General features: G+C 46.2%; 1 protein-coding gene across 1 annotated transcript in view; it reads right to left on the reverse strand.

Moving 5' to 3' along the window:
• Window positions 1-25,040, reverse strand: part of LOC311310402 (potassium channel subfamily T member 1-like) — a gene marked incomplete at its 3' end in the record, with an annotated part of 98,926 nt that overhangs the window by 14,503 nt on the left and 59,383 nt on the right. The window contains 12 exon segments of the mRNA XM_084439890.1: window positions 2,043-2,177; window positions 2,507-2,578; window positions 4,341-4,513; window positions 5,707-5,812; window positions 10,305-10,524; window positions 11,641-11,876; window positions 11,986-12,135; window positions 16,694-16,802; window positions 17,597-17,705; window positions 18,467-18,530; window positions 23,559-23,695; window positions 24,086-24,250. Coding sequence (XP_084296016.1) covers window positions 2,043-2,177; window positions 2,507-2,578; window positions 4,341-4,513; window positions 5,707-5,812; window positions 10,305-10,524; window positions 11,641-11,876; window positions 11,986-12,135; window positions 16,694-16,802; window positions 17,597-17,705; window positions 18,467-18,530; window positions 23,559-23,695; window positions 24,086-24,250 — 1,676 coding nt within the window.

A 25,040-nucleotide genomic window follows, 5' to 3' on the forward strand; every position in this document is an offset into this window, starting at 1 on the left:
GGGAGACAGACAGAGACAGGTGAGACACATCACAGTCATATACATGTACTGTACATACATTCAGGACATACACACACACATAAACATAACACATACACACTATATAAATACATAAAACATTTATCTATTTCAAATGTTTAAGAGTTAAAACAGTATTAGTGCATGAGCCAACTAATATTTACTGTGTACAGTATGTCATGCTAATAAAAATATTTGAATTTAATTGAAATTGAACTGAGAGAGAGAGAGAGGTACAGTAGATACATAGATAGAGATAAATACTTTGTTATTTGGTATTGTAACTGAAATACACTGCCATCTCACATTCTCAATGAAAGGTAGAGTTGCAGATGGTCAGAGGACAGAGAGATTCGATTCAATTCTTGGAGACAGATTCGATTAAATTCTTGGGGGAATGGATGGGACCAGGGTGGCAATGATGGGTCACTTTCATTTCAGGCTTTGAAATAAGAGCACAGATAGAAGCTATTTACAATGTCTTTCCTTGGCAATTCTCTCTTGAAAAACAACTAAAGGAGTTTTGTGATGCAGTAAAACTCTTCTCTACCAACGTATTTCTTGTTACCGTTCGATTTGAATCAATTTCAACTCATCCGCTAACGGAAATAAGTCTTTGACTTTTTTGTGCCATCCTTGACATTTTTACGATGAATGACTTGCTCTATCATGTATTTTAACTATGGTCTAATAAATTAAACTAAACTAAAAATTTCCCCTGGAATGAGTAAAGACCCTTGATGCCTGTGTAACTTACAGCATTGGTACTTGACAATGAGATCTCTAAAGATACAGAATAGTGACACAACCCGTGAATAAATCCTGTTTTCCTGCATGCAGATGACGGTATCTGGGTACCTGAACATGGCCTGGACGGTATCTGAGTACCGGAACATGGTCTGGACGGTATCTGGGTACCTGAACATGGTCTGGACGGTATCTGGGTACCTGAACATGGCCTGCACGGTATCTGGGTACCTGAACATGGTCTGGACGGTATCTGTGTACGTGAACATGGCCTGGGCGGTATCTGGGTACCTGAACATGGACTGGATGGTACCTGGGTACCTGAACATGGCCTGGATGGTATCTGGGTACCTGAACATGGCCTGGACGGTATCTGGGTACCTGAACATGGTCTGGATGGTACCTGGGTACCTGAACATGGCCTGGACGGTATCTGGGTACCTGACCATGGCCTGGGCGGTTAAACAAAAAAGAGAGCACCTTCCTAATGCAGGAAGGGACCGCACAGCAGAAAATAAAATAAAAGCGATGGACAAATCTGATGCTTCATACTTTTATTCGCACAACGCGTTTCGCTCAGACAAGGCTTCTTCAGGTTCACAACCTGTGAATATATCCAGTTTTCCTGAATGCAGATGAATACATCTCTGACAGGATGGTGCTAAGCCAGCCCTACCCAGAAACCCTCCAGGGTCAGTTCTAGCCACCTCAGGACACTAACAGGCGTATCTGGGTACCTAAACATGGCCTGGATGGTATCTGGGTACCTAAACATGGCCTGGATGGTATCTGGGTAGCTAAACATGGTCTGGACGGTATCTGGGTATCTGAACATGGTCTGGACGTTATCTGGGTACCTGCACATGGTCTGGACCGTATCTGGGTACCTGAACATGGCCTGGACGGTATCTGGGTACCTGAACATGATATGGATGGTATCTTGGTACCTGAACATGGACTGGACGGTATCTGGGTACCTGAACATGGCCTGGGCGGTATCTGGGTACCTGAACATGGTCTGGATGGTATCTGGGTACCTGAACATGGCCTGGACCGTATCTGGGTACTTGAACATGGCCTGGATGGTATCTGGGTACCTGAACATGGCCTGGGCGGTATCTGGGTACCTGAACATGGTCTGGACCGTATCTGGGTACCTGAACATGGCCTGGGCGGTATCTGGGTACCTGAACATGGTCTGGATGGTATCTGGGTACCTGAACATGGTCTGGATGGTATCTGGGTACCTGAACATGGTCTGGATGGTATCTGGGTACCTGAACATGGTCTGGACGTTGACGATGGTCTTGGCGTCGGCCATGTAGTCCTCCTCAGCGCTCATGGTGCTCTCCTTGTCCACCACCACCAGGTTGTCAGCATAGAGGATCCCACACTGCAGCAGGTTATCCAGGCTGCCACACACACACACACACGCACGCACACACACACACACACACACACACAGGTGCGCACACACACACACACACACACGCAGGCGCGCACACACGCATGTGCGCACACACACACACATACACTTTAATATATTTGTGTTCACATTTGAAAATAAATCCTTGAACACAAACAATAATAGATACATAAGCTTTGGGAATCTTAACCACCAGTTTTCTGTCTCAGTCTATGGACTGAGACTGAAACACACACACACATAAAGGATGATACATTGTTGCTCCTTGTAACAGTGTACTGTAAATGTTCTGTACTGAGTGAGTGGTGAACCTACTTATCGATGGTTCCAGCCATGAAGTAGACCATGGGAAAACAGCAGATGGCCTCCAGGAAATGGTTGTCAGGCCTGGGACAAACAGGAAGCAGCTGACGCTAATCAACTTAGCAAAACATTAGCCTTTTTGGCTGCATTGAATTACATAATAGGCGTTGTCATTTCATTTGTTTCTGCACACTGTCTTCTTGCAGTCAATCCATTTATTTCAAACACATTTTGGTCGTCTGACCTTCACCAAAAGACTATGTGATGAAGATCAGACGACTGAAACGTTATGTTTCGACTGACTGCAGGTGAAGAAGAGTGTGTGAGGGATGGGGCAGTGCAGGACAGGACGGGGCAAGACTGGACGGGGCAAACGAGATGAATAGATGTGCAGGAGTTCTACTTTTCAAGGACTTGTTGAAGATAAGAACTTTAATAATCCCGGCGGGTGGGTGGTGGGCATTTCTAATATTTCCAGGCTGATTTATGTGATAGGTAGGGGAATATGTTTTCTTTTAATTAATAGCTGAGAGGGAAACAACATTAGCTTCTCATAAATGCAGACTGTGAGGCATTACTGTAACCCCCTCTCTCTCCCTGTTTCTATGAATTAATTAAACCCATCATGAATTATAAAAGCAACATTTTATTATAGGCCACACATAGACACAACACACACACACACACACACATTCACATAGACAGAACATGTGCACACACACACACACACACACACACATTCACATGAACAGAAAACGCGCACACACACACCCACACACACACACACACACACACACACACACACACACACATACACACACACACACCTGAAACTGCTTTGCAAAACCATCAACCCAGCAGCAAAGCCATGAATAAGGCAACAATCTTATTAGAATCTACTCCCCACGGCAACTACAGTAACACTGACATGTCTTCTGGTACAGCTACTCCCTGGTACTGTAACACTGACATGTCTTCTGGTTCAGCTACTCCCTGGTACTGTAACACTGACATGTCTTCTGGTACAGCTACTCCCTGGTACTGTAACACTGACATGTCTTCTGGTACAGCTACTCCCTGGTACTGTAACACTGACATGTCTTCTGGTTCAGCTACTCCCTGGTACTGTAACACTGACATGTCTTCTGGTTCAGCTACTCCCTGGTACTGTAACACTGACATGTCTTCTGGTTCAGCTACTCCCTGGTACTGTAACACTGACATGTCTTCTGGTAAAGCTACTCCCTGGTACTGTAACACTGACATGTCTTCTGGTTCAGCTACTCCCTGGTACTGTAACACTGACATGTCTTCTGGTTCAGCTACTCCCTGGTACTGTTACACTGACATGTCTTCTGGTAAAACTACTCCCTGGTACTGTAACACTGACATGTCTTCTGGTTCAGCTACTCCCTGGTACTGTAACACTGACATGTCTTCTGGTAAAGCTACTCCCTGGTACTGTAGCACTGACATGTCTTCTGGTACAGCTACTCCCTGGTACTGTAACACTGACACGTCTTCTGGTACTGCTACTCCCTGGTACAGTAACACCGACATGTCTTCTGGTACAGCTACTCCCTGGTACAGTAACACTGACATGTCTTCTGGTTGAGCTACTCCCCACTACAGAACTTAATTTTCATCTTTCCATCAGGTCAAAATCTTATGAAGCAAGAGTGGACAATGTCCTTCCTGGAGAGTCAAATGTCTGAGTATAGAGTCTGGTTTTAGTCCCTACAGAACAGTCTATCCAGACTGACATACAGACCTATAGTATATTCAAACATATAGACCTCCTGTACATCCTGACTGACAGACCTACAGTGCGACGGTGGTGACCTACGGGTAGTCCAGCAGCAGCACGATGGGGTTGAGCTCCTTCCTGGGGCGGTAGTACGCCCGCAGCGGGACGATGAAATTGTAGAGGCCGTTCCCCGCTGTCTCTGCTGACACTATGATCAGCTTGTTCTTGAAGCCATAGGCCTTGGCATCCTCAAAACTGTTGTGCCTGCAACCCTGTGGACATAGTAGAGAGAATATAGTTACAATGCTGTTCATTGTGTATATAATAATAATAATAATAATAATAATAATAATAATAATAATCATAATCATTATTTGTATAACACATTTCATTAAAAAATGCAGCTCAAAGTGCTTTACAATAAGAAACTACATGCGCCAACTGCTTCACATAAAATAGACATAAAATGAACATAAAAACAGTGATAGAGTGCTGTTTATAGAGCAGTCAGAACTGTATGGCTCAAATTATTACCTTTTAGTCTAGATTAGGTTGCCATTAAAAACCACACAGCGATGGTGAGAAATAGGTTATTTGAATATTGAAACATCAATGTTTAGCCCTGTTGTTATTACTAGGTCAGCAATGTTACCATGCTGATGAGGGGCTTCATTTACATGTTGGGGAAGTTCACAGCTATTAGATTCATAAGCTCCATACAGTAGCTTTGGAGTCATCCCTCTTATTAATATGAGTATCAAGGTCTCCATTCAAGATTATTCTATCATATCTAGAGATACCAAGTGAGACACCAGCTCTGAGAATTCATATAGCAATAGTGATGAATATATTGGTGGCTGACATAAGGTATTGACGATCACCGATAATTCTGCTTTGATCAGAGAAACCTATTGAAATGATGTGAATTCACCCAGGTCAATGTCAATACAAACTGTGTAGAGAAATATAATAATGTTGTTATAATTCTATCAATTAGTCATTAATTTTAATGATCACTGTGCTGCTGATTATTGTATAGTATGACTATAATGCCACTGTGTGAGAGAGATCAGGTACATTTGGAGCAGGGTAGAGTGGCTTTACTTCAACGCCTCCAAAGAGAAGTTATTTTCCCCCCCCAAAAAAGCCTAATGTAATCCTAGTCTGACTCCAGCCCCTGAAACATAATTTTTTTAAATGCAATTCAGGGTCAGGAAAGGTTCTGGTCCAGAGTGATTTCTCGGTTGGAATTCCAACCAGGCCAATCAGCGTCCTCTGAATGCGATGACAGAATTAAACCGTGCCATGTGATTGGTTAGATTTGGATTGGATGAACTAATCGCTGAGGACTCCCCCTCTTCGGCGACGCCCGTCTCGGAAAACGGCTGCAATGGGAGCCTGTTCAGACTGAATAATAAAGTGAAACGAACTTGAACTGCTCTCATCCGTGGTTCGTCCGGCTCACCTTTTCCAGACGCAGGCAGCAGAACGGGGCTTTCTCCGGCAGCAGGTGGCACAAGGTGGGCGAGCTGCCAATGTAGGGGGAGTTGGGTGGGTAGCCTTTCACAAAGCTGAGGTTAAAACACACACACAATCGCACACACACACACACACACACACGCACACACACACACACACACACACACACACACACACACACACACACACACACACACACACACACACACAGTAAATACACATACGCAGGCACATGGGCACATACACAGGAAACACACAGGAAGACCCGTAACAAAAGATGAGACTGATAGAGAATAAAAACAGCATACCCAGCTGTCAGCGTTATCAAGCTGTTTGTCAACGTTAGCAATAGCTATCATTCAAATCCTGGTCTCTTTTCCAAGCGCCTACACATCATGAGCTTTCACAGCGCAGCTAAACTGCATTTCCGTCAAACCGCCACACGGGGGCAATGTGTGGCCGCCGGTTGACTCTCCTGAGCGTCTCAACAGGCTCACACAAAGCAGAGCCACATCTCTCGCTCCAGTCAGTGTAGCCCATCTGACCCGCGGAGCAGGGAAACCAAGCAGGCGCCCTGTGGCAGAGGAACTGTCAGGGGCAGGATGGGAGCTCAGGGCTACGCTGGTTCAGAGTAGTGGAAGATGGTGATCTAATATAATCTGAACGTTGCGCTGAGCAGACGCAGGGCTGAGTGGGCTTGTATGGGGCTGAGAACGGGACATCGCTGGAAGCGCAGGCACACACACACACACACACACACACGCACACACATACACGCATGCACACACACACACACACACACACACACACATACACAATCTGGCCAGAGATATGTCTCAATCTCCTGCAGCGGGAAGGATGTGTGTGTGTGTGTGTGTGTGTGTGTGTGTGTGTGTGTGTGTGCGTGAGTGTGTGTGTGTGTGGGGGGGGGCGGAGTTATATAATGAAAGAAGGATGATAGAAGGAAAGACAAAGGGAGAAAAGAGATAGTAAGCACGTGCGCGTGCGAGAGAGAGAGAAAAAGAGAGACAGATTCAAGTCTGTCCAGTTTTCCTTTTGTGATTAATGAGATGATTAATGAGATGAGAAGGTGTCCAGCCCACTGTCCACGAACGCTCTCTGGAGAGAAGAGCTGACCTTGTTTTTAATCACACATTCATCACTGCGACCACTTCCTTAACACTTCACGACACACGGATTACTTAAACATTCTAACTCCATTCATCTCAGGACTGCGTGACCTCTAAGACAGAGGTCAAACCTCCGATGACAGATCTCTGATCTCCTGTGACTCTCGGGTATGAAGAAGAAGTGTACTGTACATTACATTACATTACAGTCATTTAGCAGACGCTTTTATCCAAAGCGACTAACAATAATTGCATTTAACGTAGGAAGAGCCAATGTACTACTACTTGCCAGAACTCACAAGTGCATTTTCTTTCTAAAACAAACAAGTGACTAAGAGCATAATCTAGTGCTGAAGGCAAAGTGCAAGAATCACAATCTAAAGTACAGTGCAATATAATATAATAAGTGCTTAGGTGGGAGGATTGTTGTAGTACTTCTTGAAGAGATGAGTTTTGAGCCTGCGACGAAAGATGGGCAGCGACTCTGCTGTCCTGACATCAGTGGGCAGCTCATTCCACCACTGCGGGGCCAGGACAGAGAAGAGCCGTGACCGTGTCGATCGACCGCAGGAGCCTCGGAGTGACGGGGCAACCAGTCGCCCTGAGGTAGCAGAGCGTAGTGGTCGGGAGGGGATGTAGGGTTTGACCATGGCCTGGAGGTAGGAGGGGGCTGTTCCTTTCATTGCCCTGTAGGTTAGCGCCAGAGTTTTAAACTGGATGCGAGCCGCTACAGGGAGCCAGTGTAGGGAACGGAGGAGGGAAGTTGTGTGGGAGAATTTGGGGTGGTTGAACACCAGGCGAGCAGCAGCTTTCTGGACAAGTTCCAGAGGTTTAATGGCTGACGCCGGTGCCCCCGCGAGGAGGGAGTTGCAGTAGTCCAGGCGGGAGATGACCAGGGCCTGGATGAGTACCTGCGCCGTTTCATTAGTGAGGAAAGGGCGAATCCTCCTGATGTGGTAGAGCATGAATCTGCAGGAATGTGTGACGGATGTGACATGTGAGGAAAATGACAGTTGGTCATCCAGGGTCACACCCAGATTCCTCGCAGTCCGAGTCGGGGTCACCACTGTGTCTTCAATGGTGATGGCCAGGTCCCGGTGCGGACAGCCCTTCCCCGGGAGGAACAGCAGCTCAGTCTTGTCCAGATTGAGCTTGAGGTGATGTGTCGTCATCCACTCCGAAATGTCAGCCAAGCACCCAGCTATGCGTGTCTCCACTTCTGTATCAGAAGGGGGAAATGACAGAACCAGTTGGGTGTCATCGGCATAGCAGTGATAGGAGAAGCCATGCGAGCGAATGACAGCGCCCAGAGATGTAGTGTAGAGGGAAAACAGGAGAGGACCCAGGACAGACCCTTGTGGAACCCCCGTAGTCAGACTACGTGGTTCCGACGTCGACCCTCTCCATGTCACCTGGTAGGAGCGGCCCGTCAGGTAGGATGCAAACAGGGAGTGTGCAGAGCCATCGATGCCTTTCTCCTCGAGGGTGGAGAGGAGGATCTGGTGGTCTACCGTATCAAATGCTGCTGACAGGTCTAGGAGTATCAGGACAGAGGAGAGAGAGTTCGCTCTAGCGGCATGGAGTGACTCTGTTACTGCAAGGAGGGCGGTCTCTGTCGAGTGGCCAGCCTTGAACCCGGATTGGTGGGGATCTAGGAGGTCGTTCTGGTGGAGGTACGAAGACAGTTGGTTAAAGATAGCACGTTCAAGTGTTTTGGATAGAAAGGATAGAAGGGAAACCGGTCTGTAGTTTTTGACATCAGAGGGGTCGAGAGATGGTTTCTTTAGGAGGGGGGTGACTCTGGCAGTCTTGAAAGCAGAGGGAAAACATCCTGAAACAAGAGATGCATTGATGAGGTGGGTTAGGAAGGGAAGGAGTTCGGGTGCAACAGACTGAAGGAGAGTCGAGGGAACAGGGTCTAGGGAGCACGTGGTGGGGCGGTTAGATGTTACAAGGTTGAGGGCCTCGTTGGGGGAGAGGGGAGAAAAGTGGGATAAGGTGGGGCGTGGAGAGGAGGGGGGGAGCAGGGAGTGGAGAGAGGGTGGGGATGGGGGGGTGAGTTTCGTGCATGGAGCGTTGACCGGGGGAGGGGGGAAAGAGGATCTGATATCGTTAACTTTCTTGTCAAAGAAGTTGGCGAAATCATCAGGGAGAAGGGAGGAGTTGGGAGTAGGAGGTGGGGGCTGGAGTAGTGAAGAGAAGGTTTCAAAGAGTTTTTTAGGATTGGAAGCAGAGGTTAGGATTTTAGAGCGGAAGAAAGCAGCTTTAGCAGCAGACAGAGAGGAGGAGAATGTGGAAAGAAGAGATTGGAAATTAAGAAGGTCCCCTGGGAGCTTGCCTTTCCTCCATTTGCGCTCAGCTATTCTCAGGCTCCGTCTATCAGTACGCACTGAGTCCGACAGCCATGGGGCAGGTGGAGTTGGGCGTGCAGGCCTGGAGGTGAGGGGACAGAGATTGTCCAGAGAAGAGGAAAGAGTAGAGAGGAGAAGATCAGTGGCAGTATCAGAGGGTAGGAGAGAGAAGGATTCAGGGGCGGGGAGGGCGGAGGTGACAGTAGAGGAAAGGTCAGTAGGGGAGAGCGAGCGGAGATGGCTACGGGCGGTAACCATGTGGGTAGGAGGAGGAGTTACAGGGGAAGAGGGGATGGAGAGGGAGTAGGACATGAAATAGTGGTCAGAGAGATGGAGGGGAGTGACAGAGAGGTTAGGGGTGGAACAGTGTCTAGTGAAGATGAGATCCAGCTGGTTGCCGGCTTTGTGAGTAGGAGGAGAAGAAGAGAGGTGAAGATCGAAGGAGGAGAGGAAGGAGAGGAAAGGTTCCAATTTCTCACTCTGGATGTTGAAGTCCCCGAGAAGGATGAGTGCGGACCCATCATCTGGGAAGTGCGAAACTAGTGTATCGAGCTCCTCTAGGAATTCACCAAGAGGACCTGGTGGGCGATACACAACAGCAATGGTGAGCTTGATTGGATACATGACAGAGACAGCATGGAATTCAAAAGAGGGAGGGGAGAACTGTGGGATGGAGACGAGTGAGTATTTCCATGTTGGGGAAATGAGCAGGCCAGTACCACCACCTCGCCTCGCAGCTCTGGGAGTGTGGGAGAAAGAATACACATCTGACAGGGCTGCGGGTGTGGCAGTGTTCTCTGGTGTGATCCATGTCTCGGTGAGAGCAAGGAAGCTGAGGGAGAGCAAGGATGCATAGCCTGAGATAAACTCAGCTTTGGGCACCGCCGACTGGCAATTCCAAAGTCCCCCTGTCACCACTTGCTCTCTATGAGTTGAGACAGTCGGATAGATGAGGTTAGAGGGGTTACGGAGTCTAGGGGTGACCCAGTGTCTGCGTGACCCCCGCGTGACTGTACCATAAATATCTGGTCAAAGTTCACTATAAAAATCCGCAATGACCCCTCCCACTCCCCCCACCCCCACCACTCCCCCACGACACTCACTCTGACCCCACCGAGCCCTCCTCCTCTGACTGGGTAGTCTCGTCCTCTGATTGGTCGCTGAGGAGGTCGCAGGGCAGGATGGCGCTGGAGTCGGCGATCTCCAGGACCGGGGCGATGCTGGGCCGGCGGCTGCTGCTGCTGGCGCCGTTCTCCGTGGGCGGGGCCAGCTTGACGCTCTCCTCGGGAGGCTCCACGTTCTGGAGATCCATGGCCACCGTGCCTGGCGTGGTCGAGAGAGGGGGGCGAGAGGGATGGCATGCGGTTAGAATGTGGTCAGATTGCGGTCAGATTATATTGAGGACTGCTTGTGCCGGTATTCTCCGGGATGGTTTGGTTAAGGCGACACACCGGTCTATGTAGAGCATTAAATAAACAGTAAATGTTGTAAATAATAATATACAATACAAATAAAACACTACCTACACTAGGTAGCACTGTGTATGTTCGCACTAGTGAGGGATTGAGTGCTATTGGGTTAGGGGTGATCTGGGGGGTATATGATGTATTTGGACTGGGAAATATATTTATTAAAGGCATTAAATGTATTTTCAAGCTACAATTCAAAAGCTGCAGCCTGCAAAAACAAAATGAGCATTTATTAACAAATACACAGACAGAATATTAAGGAAGTGACTATTCTTATGGTGTCTTTTTGTATTGATTCAAATAGTTGTAGTGGCACATACCGGCCACGTCTATTCTTACGGCTGCCATCTATTAACCATCAATTTCAAGTATTTTAGCCATAAATACATATTTGGTTTAGGGTTAGGGTAGACTCGCATGGCCAGAACTATCTCCACACTTCGTTTACGCTGTGCCAGGGCTGGAGAAAAGTCTGGCTGGACTCATTACCATTTGGAGATAGGGGGGGGGGGGATGCTTTCTTTAAACTAATCACAATCTCCTTGGGCAGAGCAGTTGCTAGGTTGTTTTTGTTTCACGTAGTCTGAATTGAATCTGATGGGGCCGGGAGAATCTCCAGTCGTCCACTGATTGGGTAGTAATAAACTAATGACAAAGCATATCCCCAAAACCTACATCTGGTGAGACTATGGTTAGGTTGAGGCCGTCGAAGCAGCGGCATAAGAATAGCGGGTAAATCTATACAGACGCTGTAAGAATAGACTGCGATAAATATTAAAGAGCGGTTACGTTAATGTTAGTAGAATAAACACAGCCAGAAGTGCAGTTATTGCAGAAATAGACTCAATAACAACAATTAAACAAGAACAAGAGTATCGGAGAGAAAGTGAGAGTGAGCCGGCCGGATCAGGACGGTCTGGCGAGGCTCTCAGACCCCCCCCCCCCTCCCTCCGCGGCCCCCCAGGCTCACCCATGCTGGCGATGATGCTGTGTACGGGCAGGCGGGAGGGGCCGTCGTAGAGCCCCGAGGCCGGCAGGCCCTTGCTGTGTCTCTCCTCCTGCTTGAAGATGAAGGCGGAGTTCTCCTCCTTGGTGATGTTGATGTAGTAGCAGGTGTCGGCGGCGGCCATGATGTGGCGCGGCCCCGGGTTGAGCAGGATGCTCTTGTTGTCCTCGCGCTTAACGGCGATCAGACACACGCCGTACCTGAGGGGGAGGGGACAGAGAACCAGGATTAACATACAGGCAGTCGCCGACGGAAAGACTAATATTACTATCTTTGAGGGTCTCAGATATACAATACAAGTCTACCCACTTCTTGTGGGCGTGGAAGGAGGCATAGGTGAAGCTCTTCCCATCATACTCCCCGAAAAACTTGCTGTCCGTGAGGCGGATGTGGTAAACCTCGTTCCCTGAGCAGCGTCCGTACGTCCTCTGCCACTGCTCTGGAGACATCTGGCCCTCCCTGTAACAGCAGGACACAGGAACGGTCAACTCGCTGGTCTCTGATCTCTGGACGAAGGAATGGTCAGCTTTCTGGTCTCTGGACATGGGAACAGTCACCTCTCTGTAAACCATGTAAGGCTTGGGCACACTATAGGTATTTTTAAAATACGCTGCGGATTTCGGCAGCTTATTTTTCATTCAAAGCTATGGGAAAAGATCAAATGCGGGCGGATATTGAAAAGCGCTGCGCATTTGCGCAGAGCGGATTCCTGAAGATGAAAATAGTTCAACTTTTTGAGAAATCCGCTATGACGTGAAGCGTATTTTTATCAGACGACCAATCATGACAATATGATAGGCCGGGTAGTCCGACCAACTCTCTCCTCTTCAGCCTCGAAATAGGCTACAGCCAGAGCAATCTTTCTACTTTTTGACATGACAGTAAAGTAAATAATGTAACGGTTGGTTACAAGATAAAACATAAGGTACAATGTATCGAACTAAGGGTTTATACTTTGATGAACTACTGACTCTAAGGGATTAAATGTTGTGGAATGATTTCATTTAAACTCTGCCATTACTGATCACGAGTTCACATCAAATTCCAGGAATTTCATCCTACACCATAATGGAACCCCAGGCCCAAAAGGTACACTGATTTGTTCAAAACAGTTTCCTCCATCCTGAGAAATTTAAAGGTTTGATTTGCAGCCTTGAGAAGACTATGTTGCAGAGGGGAAAAAAGGCAGTAGCTTCCCTGAGTGCAGAACTGAGAGAAATTACTTTAAAGTTGTTTGCCTACAGGGCCTTTTGCAGTAACAGTAAATTCAACCCCATATTTCTCCAAAATACAACACATTAGAGAGAAGATAGCTGTCTACATGATATATATAATAAATTGTTTTCGACCAAAAATGAAGTTACTGTTTTTTTCCTTTATAGGGAAGTATAGTTTGTAGGGTGTGATAGGAGACTATAGGTTGTAGGGTGTGATACTATGACAGACTTTAGATCTATGGCCCTTAGCCTTTGCACTTCATCCTGCAATTGTTTTTAATGATTCTATCTGTAACACTGTACATTGATCTGTTGTTCTTTATTATTGTTTGTTTATGATTGTGTATGATTGTGTTAGCTCGTCGACACCGCAAATGAGGGAAACCTCAGTGTCTAACGAGTTGAAATAAAGGTTTGAAATGAAATACTGTAGGTCATTCCAGCAGAGCTGTTAATTGTCCTGTGCAACCTCTACTAACAACCTTACTGAAGGTAGAACGGTCTATGCAGTTAAACCTGGTTAAATAAAAGTTAATGAAATGAAAAATGACACCTGTCACCCAAACGTGGACCAAGTCTCTCCACGTTTCCATAAAGGAAATTGCGATGCCCGGAGTCCTGCCCGAATCTCCGGGTATTACAGTGATGAGAAGCATTGTCAATATGCCCAGCACACAAACACAGCAGGATTTATGACTGAACGCAGGAACAACGCCAAGATCACAGCAGGGCAATGTCTTTCTGGTAGATTCACTGTAACGGGGTGTAGAGTCCAGACACAGCTCCTAATGGTTGTTCGCATGAGGCAGCACTTACTACGTACACTCCACAACACTGAGCTATTCTGATGAGAACGCAGCCTCGGAATAGCAGGAGTGACGTTTCTCATTAAGCGGGGGTCTAGTAGTCCTCCCCCAGGACATTTTGAGTGTCAAAAACCTAATTTCCTGCATGGTGAATTCACCAATGCAGTCACTTCCATTTACTAAACCAAGCTATTGATTGACTTTTCTGTCCCAAGATGTTGGCCTGGAAAATCGAAGTTGGATGGTTGGAAGAGTCCGTCAAATGCCGTTAGGCTGATGTTAGCTTTTGCTCCCAAGCTGGCTGGTTCTTCATTAACCTCGGTAAGCCTGATGTGTTGTCTTATTGTCTATGGTTGTCTATGAGGCAGTGCTAGTACGAGGTGATCTATGAGGTAGTGCTACTGTAGTACCAGGTGATCTCTGAGGCAGTGCTAGTACCAGGTGATCTCTGAGGCAGTGCTAGTACCAGGTGATCTATGAGGCAATGCTACTACCAGGTGATCTCTGAGGCAGTGTTAGTACCAGGTGATCTCTGAGGCAGTGCTAGTACCAGGTGATCTCTGAGGCAGTGCTAGTAGCCTACCAGGTGATCTCTGAGGCAGTGCTAGTACCAGGTGATCTCTGAGGCAGTGCTAGTACCTCATTCAGTTTCTCATTTTCAGTGGTGCCCAGTCTATGAAAGTAGACTTTCTATTTTCAAATGAAAAGCAAGACCTATTTCTATTCTATTTCTAAGAACCCAAGCTTTACCCTCAACTTTTTTTTTTATCTGTAGGAGGGCACTCTTTCAATATCAGAACCATCAGTGTCCTTTGAAAATCTGGATCTAGAGAATTACATATGTTTTGTTTTTGCAACATTTAAGACAGGCTTAAAGGGGCACTTCACCGATTAGCATTAAGCCTTGTATCATTCCCAAATGTGTAGTATTTTACAATTAATGTGGTTTTCCATCCCTCAGTGTTTCCTGAGGCTATTTTTCTCACTTTCAAAAAAACAAAAAACTACAAATGATGTCAAATGACGCGTTTGATGTCAATTGTAGAGATTTGGGCCTTCCTGCTCAGAACTACAACTTCTAGTTCCGCATTTTTCTGTCCCCGCCTACACCTAAAATGAGGGGCGGCACCCGCGCTCCGGCAAGAAAACCACAACGCCCTGTGGACGGAAACAGACCGGATCCACTAATGACCATGGCAGAAGGCAATTTTCCAGCTGATATGCATGAAGAGGATTTTGAAAGTCTACTTCTGGAATCGGACATATGTGGCTATCTGTAGCGAACTGGAATACAGCGAGGGCTAGGCTATTTTAGGATCGAGAAGGTGAACACCAACCCACCTGGGAGAAACAGATGGCTAGGCATGAAGTAAGCATTTTATTACTAACACAGCAATTGAGAAATAATTTTATATAACAGGCCTACTGGGCTCGGTTTGAATTATAAGCATAAATAAGCTTGCCTTGGTAATGTTCTGCTCTTTTCTTGTAGACAATATCGCTTGACAGCCTAGCACCATTTCCTGGAGTGAATGTAGGCTACCGTGGATTCCAAGAGACTGCAAAGGCTCATGATGCACTGTGACCAGTTTGACCTGAGCCAATACACTACACATTTTTTCTTTTTTAAATGTGTAATTCACATTGTCTCTGATTAAAACATAGGCTATTAATATTAATGTTGGTTGTGGTTTGTTTTACTAACCAGGGTGCTGTTTCATATTGCCGTGGGCTGGCTGTCAGGGGTCAATCAGGGCTGATTAGACTGAATATTCTTTAGTATTCACTTTAGTATACTACCAATATATAAATGAAACCTAAAGTAGCCTACCTCAGGATTTTTAGCACAGGCTAATGTTGCCCAAAGTAAATTGAAAGCTCTTCTTGAACCATTTGGAGCAAATGCATGGGGTTGGTTTGCCTGCAGATGACTATAGCTGGCGTTATTAGCTTTAAAATAATGGGATCAAAGCATGTAGGCAAATGCATTTTGCTTGAGGTTGTGCGCAAGACAGCTGGCAGCCGGTTCCTCATCTGGGTCCACATCTAGCCTGTTTTCACGGCTTCGACGTGCCGCCCATTGGGTGTGGACACGGAAGGCAGCGAGGGCAGTGCATTGTGGTAGTTGTAGGTTTCTTCCGTTTGAGCAAAAAATACGTTTTCTGTCTTTTCTCTGGCCATAAGGCACAAATTGCACAAACAACTGCACATTTCTACTACATAGTTGACCCAATTTCAATTGACCTTTAGATTCCCAGTGGTGAAGTACTCCTTTAAGCTCTAGAAGTGATTGCTGGAGCCAGAAGCTGTATGCAAAAGCTGTCTGATCTTCAGTGAACTAACAGGAAACACACTTGTGGGAAATGTGACAAGTGTACATTGGATGCTATGTGTGAATTATGATTCATATTGCACATTATTTCTGTTTTTACAAACTATTTTTAGCCCAATAAGTACAGATTATGCTAAATGTTTTTCATGCATTGATTTAAAATTATACAACCTAATTTCCAGACAAAACATGTTTGCCATCAGCTCACTAGAGGGCGCTACAGCGGTTCCCATGGCTACAGCGACCTCAGCAGCACTTGGTTCCCATGGCTACAGCACCCCCAGCACCCTAGGTCCCATGGCCATGGGATGACAGCTGCATGGTCGTCCCTCGGGGTGGAGGCGTGTCTGATGGGATGGAGGCGTGTCTGCTGGGATGGGGGCGTGTCTGCTGGGGAGGAGGCGTGTCTGCTGGGGTGGGGGTATGTCTGCTGGGGTGGAGGCGTGCCTGATGGGGGAGAGGCGTGTCTGCTGGGATGGGGGCGTGTCTGCTGGGATGGAGGTATGTCTGGAGGGTTGGGGGCGTGTCTGCTGGGGTGGAGGCGTGTCTGCTGGGGGAGAGGCATGTCTGCTGGGGAGGAGGCGTGTCTGCTGGGGTGGAGGCGTGTCTGCTGGGGAGGAGGCGTGTCTGCTGGGGTGGAGGCGTGTCTGCTGGGTACTCACTGTCCTCGGGAGGTATGCACCAGCAGGGTCACCAGGGTGGAGGTGGCCGGACACACACAGTTGAGAGCCAACATGGCGTACTTGAACTCCTCCTCACACACCACGTGATCTAACATCGACAAACCAGAAGAGTGAGAGAGAGTTAGGATGAGAGTAGTCTCACACAGCCTGACCGAGTGTTTCTCCACGCTTCGTTTGCACTGCGCCGGCGCTGGAGTAAGGTCTGGCTGCACTCATTACTCATCCGGGGATAGGGGAAATAAACGCTGCATTTCCTTAAACCAATCAAATTCAAATTCAAACGTTGTGGGCGGAGCGGTTGCTAGGTTATTGCAGCGCCGCACTGGGCTGTTGTGGTTTCGCAAAGTCTGGATTGGATCTGAATCTGACCGAAGCTGCCGGCCCAATCGGATTTAATTCTGTCACCTCTGATTTGGCGGCAATAAACGAATAACAATGCTTATTCCCAAAAACTACATCCATTGAGTCAGATTACAGACTACAGTAGAATGAAAGAAAGACAGGATAATAAAGTGAGAGGTGTAGAGAGAGATGAAGACAGAAAAAACAGTAAGAAAGATCTGGTGATGATGAGGAGAGAGAAACTGTAAGAGAGAGAGGGATGGAGAAGATAGAGAAAGGAGAGAACTCTACCGAGAGAGAGAGAGAGAGAGAGAGAGAGAGAAAGAGTGATATAGAAATAAATGGAGAAATGAGAGAAACAGTAAGAGAGAGAGAGGGATGGAGAAGACAGAAGAACGAGAGAGCTCTACAGAGAGAGAGAGAGAGAGAGAGAGAGAGAAAGAGTGATATAGAAATAGATGGAGAAATGATAGAAACAGTAAGAGAGAGAGAGAGAAAGAGTGACAGAGAAAAACAGTCGAAGAGACGCCACAAACTCACCAGCGAACTTGACGTGGAACTTGTTCTCGGGTTTGAGGATCTGGACGTAGAGAGGGCAGTTGGGGGCGAAGTCCTTCACAGCCCAGGCTCTCAGAATGGTCTGGTGGTCCTGGAGGACGAAACGTCTCACACTAAACACACACTGAACACACACTTAACACACTGAACACTAACCCACATACCGCACCTTCACTCAGCCATACAATCCTGATATCATGATCTACAGTATATAGATACATGCAGATACAGTGACATTGATAAAATCAAGCGGTAGGCTATGCTTTGCGTAGCAACCACTCGTAGCAACCTCGCCTTTTTCGTATCCTATTACAAATCGCACTCATCAGTCCGACTCCAACACTTCCTCACCCCTACCAGCAAAAACGAATGCTCTGGAGAACTGTTTTAATAACTGCACCATAGCTGGAAATATTCAAATAAACGTGAACAACCCGAATTATGCCTTATGGCTTATGTGAACAAGGCCAACCCAAATAGGCGAGATAGCCTATGTTGCCTGGCAACCATTTAATTCAGAACTATAGCCTAAGCTATTGCGTCGGGCCTAACAACACCCTGTAGCTGTGGTAAAATCCCCTGTAACCCACTGCCTCTCGTGGTCAATTGCTTAATTCTCTATTGGCTCATTGGAGAAAAAAAAATCCACACACAAAAAAATCATTTGTTTAATTATAATAAACCCAAGTGATTTTGTTGTGTGTGTGTAAAAAAGGAGACAGTAAAGAGTTGTGATGGTAGCCCGGTGAGAGAGACGTCATGCTGGGTGACGGTAGCCCGGTGAGAGAGACGTCATGCTGGGTGACAGTAGCCCGGTGAGAGAGACGTCATGCTGGGTGAAGGGAGGCTTACCGCCGCCGTGCGGTCGACTTCGTTCCTGCTGCTGAGGATGAAGCAGGCCTCGGCGTCATCCATCCTGGAGAACGCAACGCATGGTTAGATCATCATCCATCATCCTTCCTCTTAAAGGAGAATGTTCGTTTTTGACAACCTGGACATTATTTACGGCATATTATAAGACGTTTGACTCACTGAGATAACTTTGGTGTAATTCGGCTCACATTCTCTACTCTACGATCGGCTTGTTGGTGCCTGGAATATTGTGTGCAATATGCCTGAATATTTATCAGATTTTGAGGATATAGAAGATGACTTAGAATATGATGGAAGCCGATCGTAGCGTAGAGAATGTGAGCCGCGAGTGTAGCCTACAGACGGAGAATAGCCAGTCTGCGCGCTGTGCGCATGCGTGCTGGAGCAAGTGGGGAAGCTATTTAGTTTCTAAAGACGTTTCTAAAGATCATATTACAGAGGCATGTGAAAACCACAACAAGCCCTCGCTCTATGTAAGCACAACTAGCGATTCATAAAAACAGATTGATGAAAACAACCGTTTCGCGGCAGAAAATAGATTTTTTTAGAAGCTGCATTCTCAGTGCCCCGTCTGTCGCCATTACATGGATATACTTGGCTCGCGCTAGATTTTAAATTTCTTCTACAGGCCTCCGAATTACACCAAAGTTATCTCGGTGAGTCAAACGTCTTATAATATGCCGTAAATAAGGTCCAGGTTGTCAAAAACTAACATTCTCCTTTAAAGCGCCTTGTCCATAATCCTGCCTCTTAAAGCGCCTATTGTATTCATATTTACTAGCTGCGTTGATTTCAGCACTGGATTGTGCTCTCAGTCGCTTGTTTAGAAAGAGGATGCACTTGTGAGCTCTGGTGAGTTGCGGTACACTGCAATTATTGGTAAGTCGCTTTGGATAAAAAGCATCTGCTAAATGACTGTAATGTCAATGTAATGTAACGCACAGTAATGCATCCAGGAGAGCACAACGCATTGTTAGACTTAGATCACATAGAGAGACAGGGAGCAGAGAGGAGGGGAGAGGGAGGGAGAAGGAGGGAGAGAGGTGAGAACAAGAGAGAATTTGTGAGGTAGAGAGAGAGAGAGATAGAGAGAGAGAGAGAGAGCAGGGGTGAGAGGGGAGGCAGAGAGAGAGAAATAATATGGGGTGTCAGTTCTAAGACCAGTAATCTTCAAGTACTTGATGAGAAACAGCATGCAGTTTAGTTTTCCCTGCAATCAATAGAACTTGGTACAGTATGTACGCAAATACATGTACATAAATTAAAGATAATATAAGTAGACAGAAATACAACGTAGAGTACCTACAAAGGGGTTAAACAATGGAAATCTTTAAGCGAGATCTCAAGACGAACCTTTTCAGTCTAGCTTACAATCACTAGCCAGGACCTAGAGAAACAGAAAGGCAGCCTCCAGCCTGCTTGTGAATCCTCTGTATACATTGGTATATATCCTGTTATGCACTGTGTGTATATTTAAATTTGTATACAGATGCTGATTGCCCTGCAACTGGCACGGCCTGTTTTAATACCTGTGTTGCTTTTATGGCTCTGCATGCTACTAACCCTTTTCTGCCTCCCCTCTCCCTAGTGCCTCTCTCTCTCCCTCCTACCTTCTAACCAGGTCCAGTTGATGCCCCACTGTCACCTGCAGACCACCCTGAGCCCGATAGAAACCCCTGTGTCTGCTGTGGATGTCCAGTACAACCACTAACCCTGTCCTCCTCCCGCCTCCCTAGTGTCTCTTCCTCTTATACTCTAAACAGGTCCTGTGAACCCTCACTGTCTCCTGCAGGCCACCCTGTAGCAGGTCCAGGAGAACCTCCCCCCCTCTTCCTCGGGCCAAGGTCTACTTAATGGTTCCTGAAAAGGCCCCCTGCCCCCTCATGACTAGCTTCTTCCACTCTGTGTCGTCAGCTCAGCTGTCCCTACCCAGCCAACTCCACCCCTTCTTACCCAGCTCACTTTTCTGGCCCCGAGGTGAAACTGTTTTTTTTGCTTCTCTCTGGAATATGTAGGGGTGGGACCTATGCCCACCCCCCATTTCTCTCTGTAAAGCGCATTGTGTTGCCTCTGTGTATGAAATGCGCTATACAAATAAAGTTTGATTTGATTTGATTTGTATTTACCACAAAATGATGCTTTGTACAGATACTGTAATCCCCATGTGTCTTCAATATGAACTCACTGTACTTCCAGGGGTGAAATGCCACATATACTATATATATATATATATATATATATATATATATATATATACATGTATATATACACACGCATATATATATATATATATATATATATATATACTGAAAGGATGCATATGGGATGAAAGATGTTTTTTAAACGATGGTCATGCAGATAGAAGGGTCCAGCTGCATCTCTCTGGGACATAATCATGTCACGGACCACACAAACATCAATCACCAAACCACAAAGCCCTATAAGGCTTCAAAAAAAGCTGTAGAAAAATAATCTGACAGGAGTGTATATATGAGTGCATTGTGTTTGGACAGGTCTGGGCCTGGCGATTCTCATGTGATATAGTCCAGGTGTTGATGCCTGTGATCTTGGCTGTAGGCCTGAGAATAAATCCCATTACCCTGGCAGAAAAGGAGAGGATGGCTGACATAAACTGAGATAAACATGTCCGCTGGCCTCTCTCTGACTTTGACGAAAGACGAGGAAGACAGCTCATCAATATCAGTTGGAGGTGAGCTGTGAGTCTGACGCCTTGTTAACCTCTGTAGATCAATAACCTCAGCTGCTGGTGTTGTGACTGTTTCTACTGCCCCTTCTCTAAGGACTTGATATACACACTAAGGACTAGAGAGACACACTAAGGACTAGAGAGACACACTAAGGACTAGAGAGACACACTGAGGACTAGAGATACACACTGAGGACTAGAGAGACACACTAAGGACTAGAGAGACACACTAAGGACTAGAGAGACACACTGAGGACTAGAGATACACACTGAGGACTAGAGATACACACTAAGGACTAGAGAGACACACTAAGGACTAGAGAGACACTGAGGACTAGAGATACACACTGAGGACTAGAGATACACACTAAGGACTAGAGAGACACACTAAGGACTAGAGAGACACACTGAGGACTAGAGATACACACTGAGGACTAGAGATACACACTAAGGACTAGAGAGACACACTAAGGACTAGAGAGACACACTGAGGACTAGAGATACACACTGAGGACTAGAGATACACACTAAGGACTAAAGATACACACTGAGGACTAGAGATACACACTAAGAACTAGAGAGACACACTAAGGACTAGAGAGACACACTAAGGACTAGAGAGACACACTGAGGACTAGAGATACACACTGAGGACTAGAGATACACACTAAGGACTAGAGAGACACACTAAGGACTAGAGAGACATACTGAGGACTAGAGATACACACTGAGGACTAGAGATACACACTAAGGACTAAAGATACACACTGAGGACTAGAGATACACACTAAGAACTAGAGAGACACACTAAGGACTAGAGAGACACACTGAGGACTAGAGATACACACTGAGGACTAGAGATACACACTGAGGACTAGAGATACACACTGAGGACTAAAGATACACACTGAGGACTAGAGATACACACTAAGAACTAGAGAGACACACTAAGGACTAGAGAGACACACTAAGGACTAGAGAGACACACTGAGGACTAGAGATACACACTGAGGACTAGAGATACACACTAAGGACTAGAGAGACACACTAAGGACTAGAGAGACACACTGAGGACTAGAGATACACACTAAGGACTAAAGATACACACTGAGGACTAGAGATACACACTAAGAACTAGAGAGACACACTAAGGACTAGAGAGACACACTGAGGACTAGAGATACACACTGAGGACTAGAGATACACACTGAGGACTAGAGATACACACTAAGAACTAGAGACACACACTGAGGACTAGAGATACGCACTAAGGACTAGAGCAGTCAAACAGTGATCATACAGTGAAAAACTCCTCAGTCCTCAGCAATTTTAGATCAATTCCCAACCTCCCATTTTTAAGTAAAATTCTAGAAAAAATTGTATTCAAACAGCTAAATGATTTCCTAGCTGCAAATTGTATCCTGGACATTTTTCAGTCAGGTTTTCGCCTGCATCATACAGTAGCACAGAGGCAGCGCTGGTCAAGGTTGTGAATTACCTCAGAATGACATCAGAATCAATGCTGACACAAAAAAATCTCTCTGTCCTTCTGGACCTGAGTGCAGTGTTTGACACTGTAGACCATGACATCTTTGTTAGAAGACTTGAGAACTGGGTCGGCCTCTCCGGGCCAGTTCTTGACTGGTTCAGGACTTATTTAACCAGCCGAGAGTTTTTGGTCGCCCTTGGTGACCACAGCTGAAAAAACACTGAGATAACATGTGGGATCCCCCAAGATCCCTAGAGATACACACTAAGAACTAAAGATACACACTAAGGACTAGAGATACGCACTAAGAACTAGATATACACACTGAGGACTAGAGATACGCACTAAAGACAAGAGATACACACTAAGGACTAGAGATATGCACTAAAGACTAGAGATACACTCTGAGGACTAGAGATACACACTAAGGACTAGAGATACACACTGAGGACTAGAGATACGCACTAAAGACAAGAGATACACACTAAGGACTAGAGATACGCACTAAAGACAAGAGATACACACTAAGGACTAGAGATACACACTAAGAACTAGAGCAGTTAAACAGTGATCATACAGTGATCAAACTGTATGTCGCTCACATATGTAGTAGCTATCATACAACGGTCATACAGCGGTCAAACAGCGATCGTAGAGTGGTCAAACAGTGGTCAAACAGCAATCATAGAGTGGTCAAACAGTGGTCAAACAGCAATCATAGAGTGGTCATACAACAAACATACTGCAAGCCTACAGTACAGAGATCATACAGTACATACAGCGGTCAAACAGTGGTCATACAATGATCTAAACTGTATATCGATCATACAGCGGTCAAACAGCGGTTATACAGTGGTCAAACAGCGGTCGCTCACTTGGCCCTCATGAGGTCCTGGTCCTTCAGTGCCGAGCCCTGCAGGTAGATGACCCTCTGGGACCACAGGGGGATCTGAAGGATACGACGCACCTGGATGTCCATCTCCGTAGGACACAGGATCACCACGTAGTAGTCCTGCACACAGAGGGATTCAACACCTGTAGTGTCCTAGTACCTAGTGTCCTAGTACCTGTAATGTCCTAGTACCTGTAGTGTCCAAGTACCTGTAGTGTCCTAGTACCTGTAGTGTCCTAGTACCTATAGTGTCCAAGTACCTGTAATGTACCTGTAGTGTTTCAGTACCTGTAATGTCCTAGTACTTGTAGTGTCTCAGTACCTGTAATGTCCCAGTACTTGTAGTGTCCTAGTACTTAGTGTTACTTAGGTCCTAGTAAATGTAGTGTTTCAATTCATACAGTATAGTGTTTCAGTACCTATAGTGTTTCAGTACCTGTAGTGTCTCAGTGTAGTACCTGTAGTGTCTCAGTGTAGTACCTGTGGCGTTTCAGTGTGTCAGTGCAGTACCTGTAGTCTTGGATGAGCGTAGAACTCATTGAGGAAGTCCATGAGCAGGTCTATCTTCAGCGAGCTGACACACAGCACCACATGCTTCTCTGTCTGGGCACGGTGCCGGCTGTAATTCCCTCCTGACTTCTGTCTCTCCATCCACAGGTACGCCAGCTCCTCAAACTGACACACACATGGTCCCAGTTCAGTACTCAGTAAATACTACAGTACCTACCTACCTGTTGTGTATGCACATTTGATGTTATGCACACACGTGTGCAGTACTGATGCTCTAGGTGGTGCAGGTTAGCATTATAACATTTTTGGGGGGTGCATGCGTTGTGAGTGTGAGTGACAGATGCTAACTAAAAAGCATGGTTGCACTTTACTCTCGTCTCGAATTGAATTATTCCTGACTGCTGTCTTAAAACACAATACTACCTACCTACTCTATTTTTCTTTTTCTTAGCTTATCATTTTTTGCACTTTTTCATTTTGTACTTGCTCTTTGCACTGTCCTGTCTCATCCCTGCACCCTGTCCAATGCTGTCTCCATGTTATGCACCACGACCGAAAGCAAATTCCTAGTACATTGAAAAAATGCCTGGCAATAAAACAAATACTGATTCAGACTATGACCTATCCATAGACGGCCTTTGCTATTTTTCACCTGTTTCAACTGAAACAAGCCCCGCCCTCGCTAGGGCCCCCGACTTCTCAGCACTCAAGAACCGGAAGGTGAAGTTCTAGACAGCCTAACAGGACTACCTCAGGTTGAATCAACGGTAAGTCTGTTAACACATTTTTTAGCGGAAATAAAGTTTATAATAACAATAGTATTAATAAAATAAACTGCTTATTTTCACTCAATCGGCGGCGATCCACCTAGCCTATTCTTTTTTCACCAATCATAATTTCTCTCTGCTTTCACCCCTTCTGTTTCTCACTCTTCTTTCAGCTCTACAGGCCGCTG

This window comes from Borostomias antarcticus, assembly GCF_949987555.1.
Source record: "Borostomias antarcticus genome assembly, chromosome: 6".
Lineage (NCBI taxonomy): Eukaryota > Metazoa > Chordata > Actinopteri > Stomiiformes > Stomiidae > Borostomias > Borostomias antarcticus.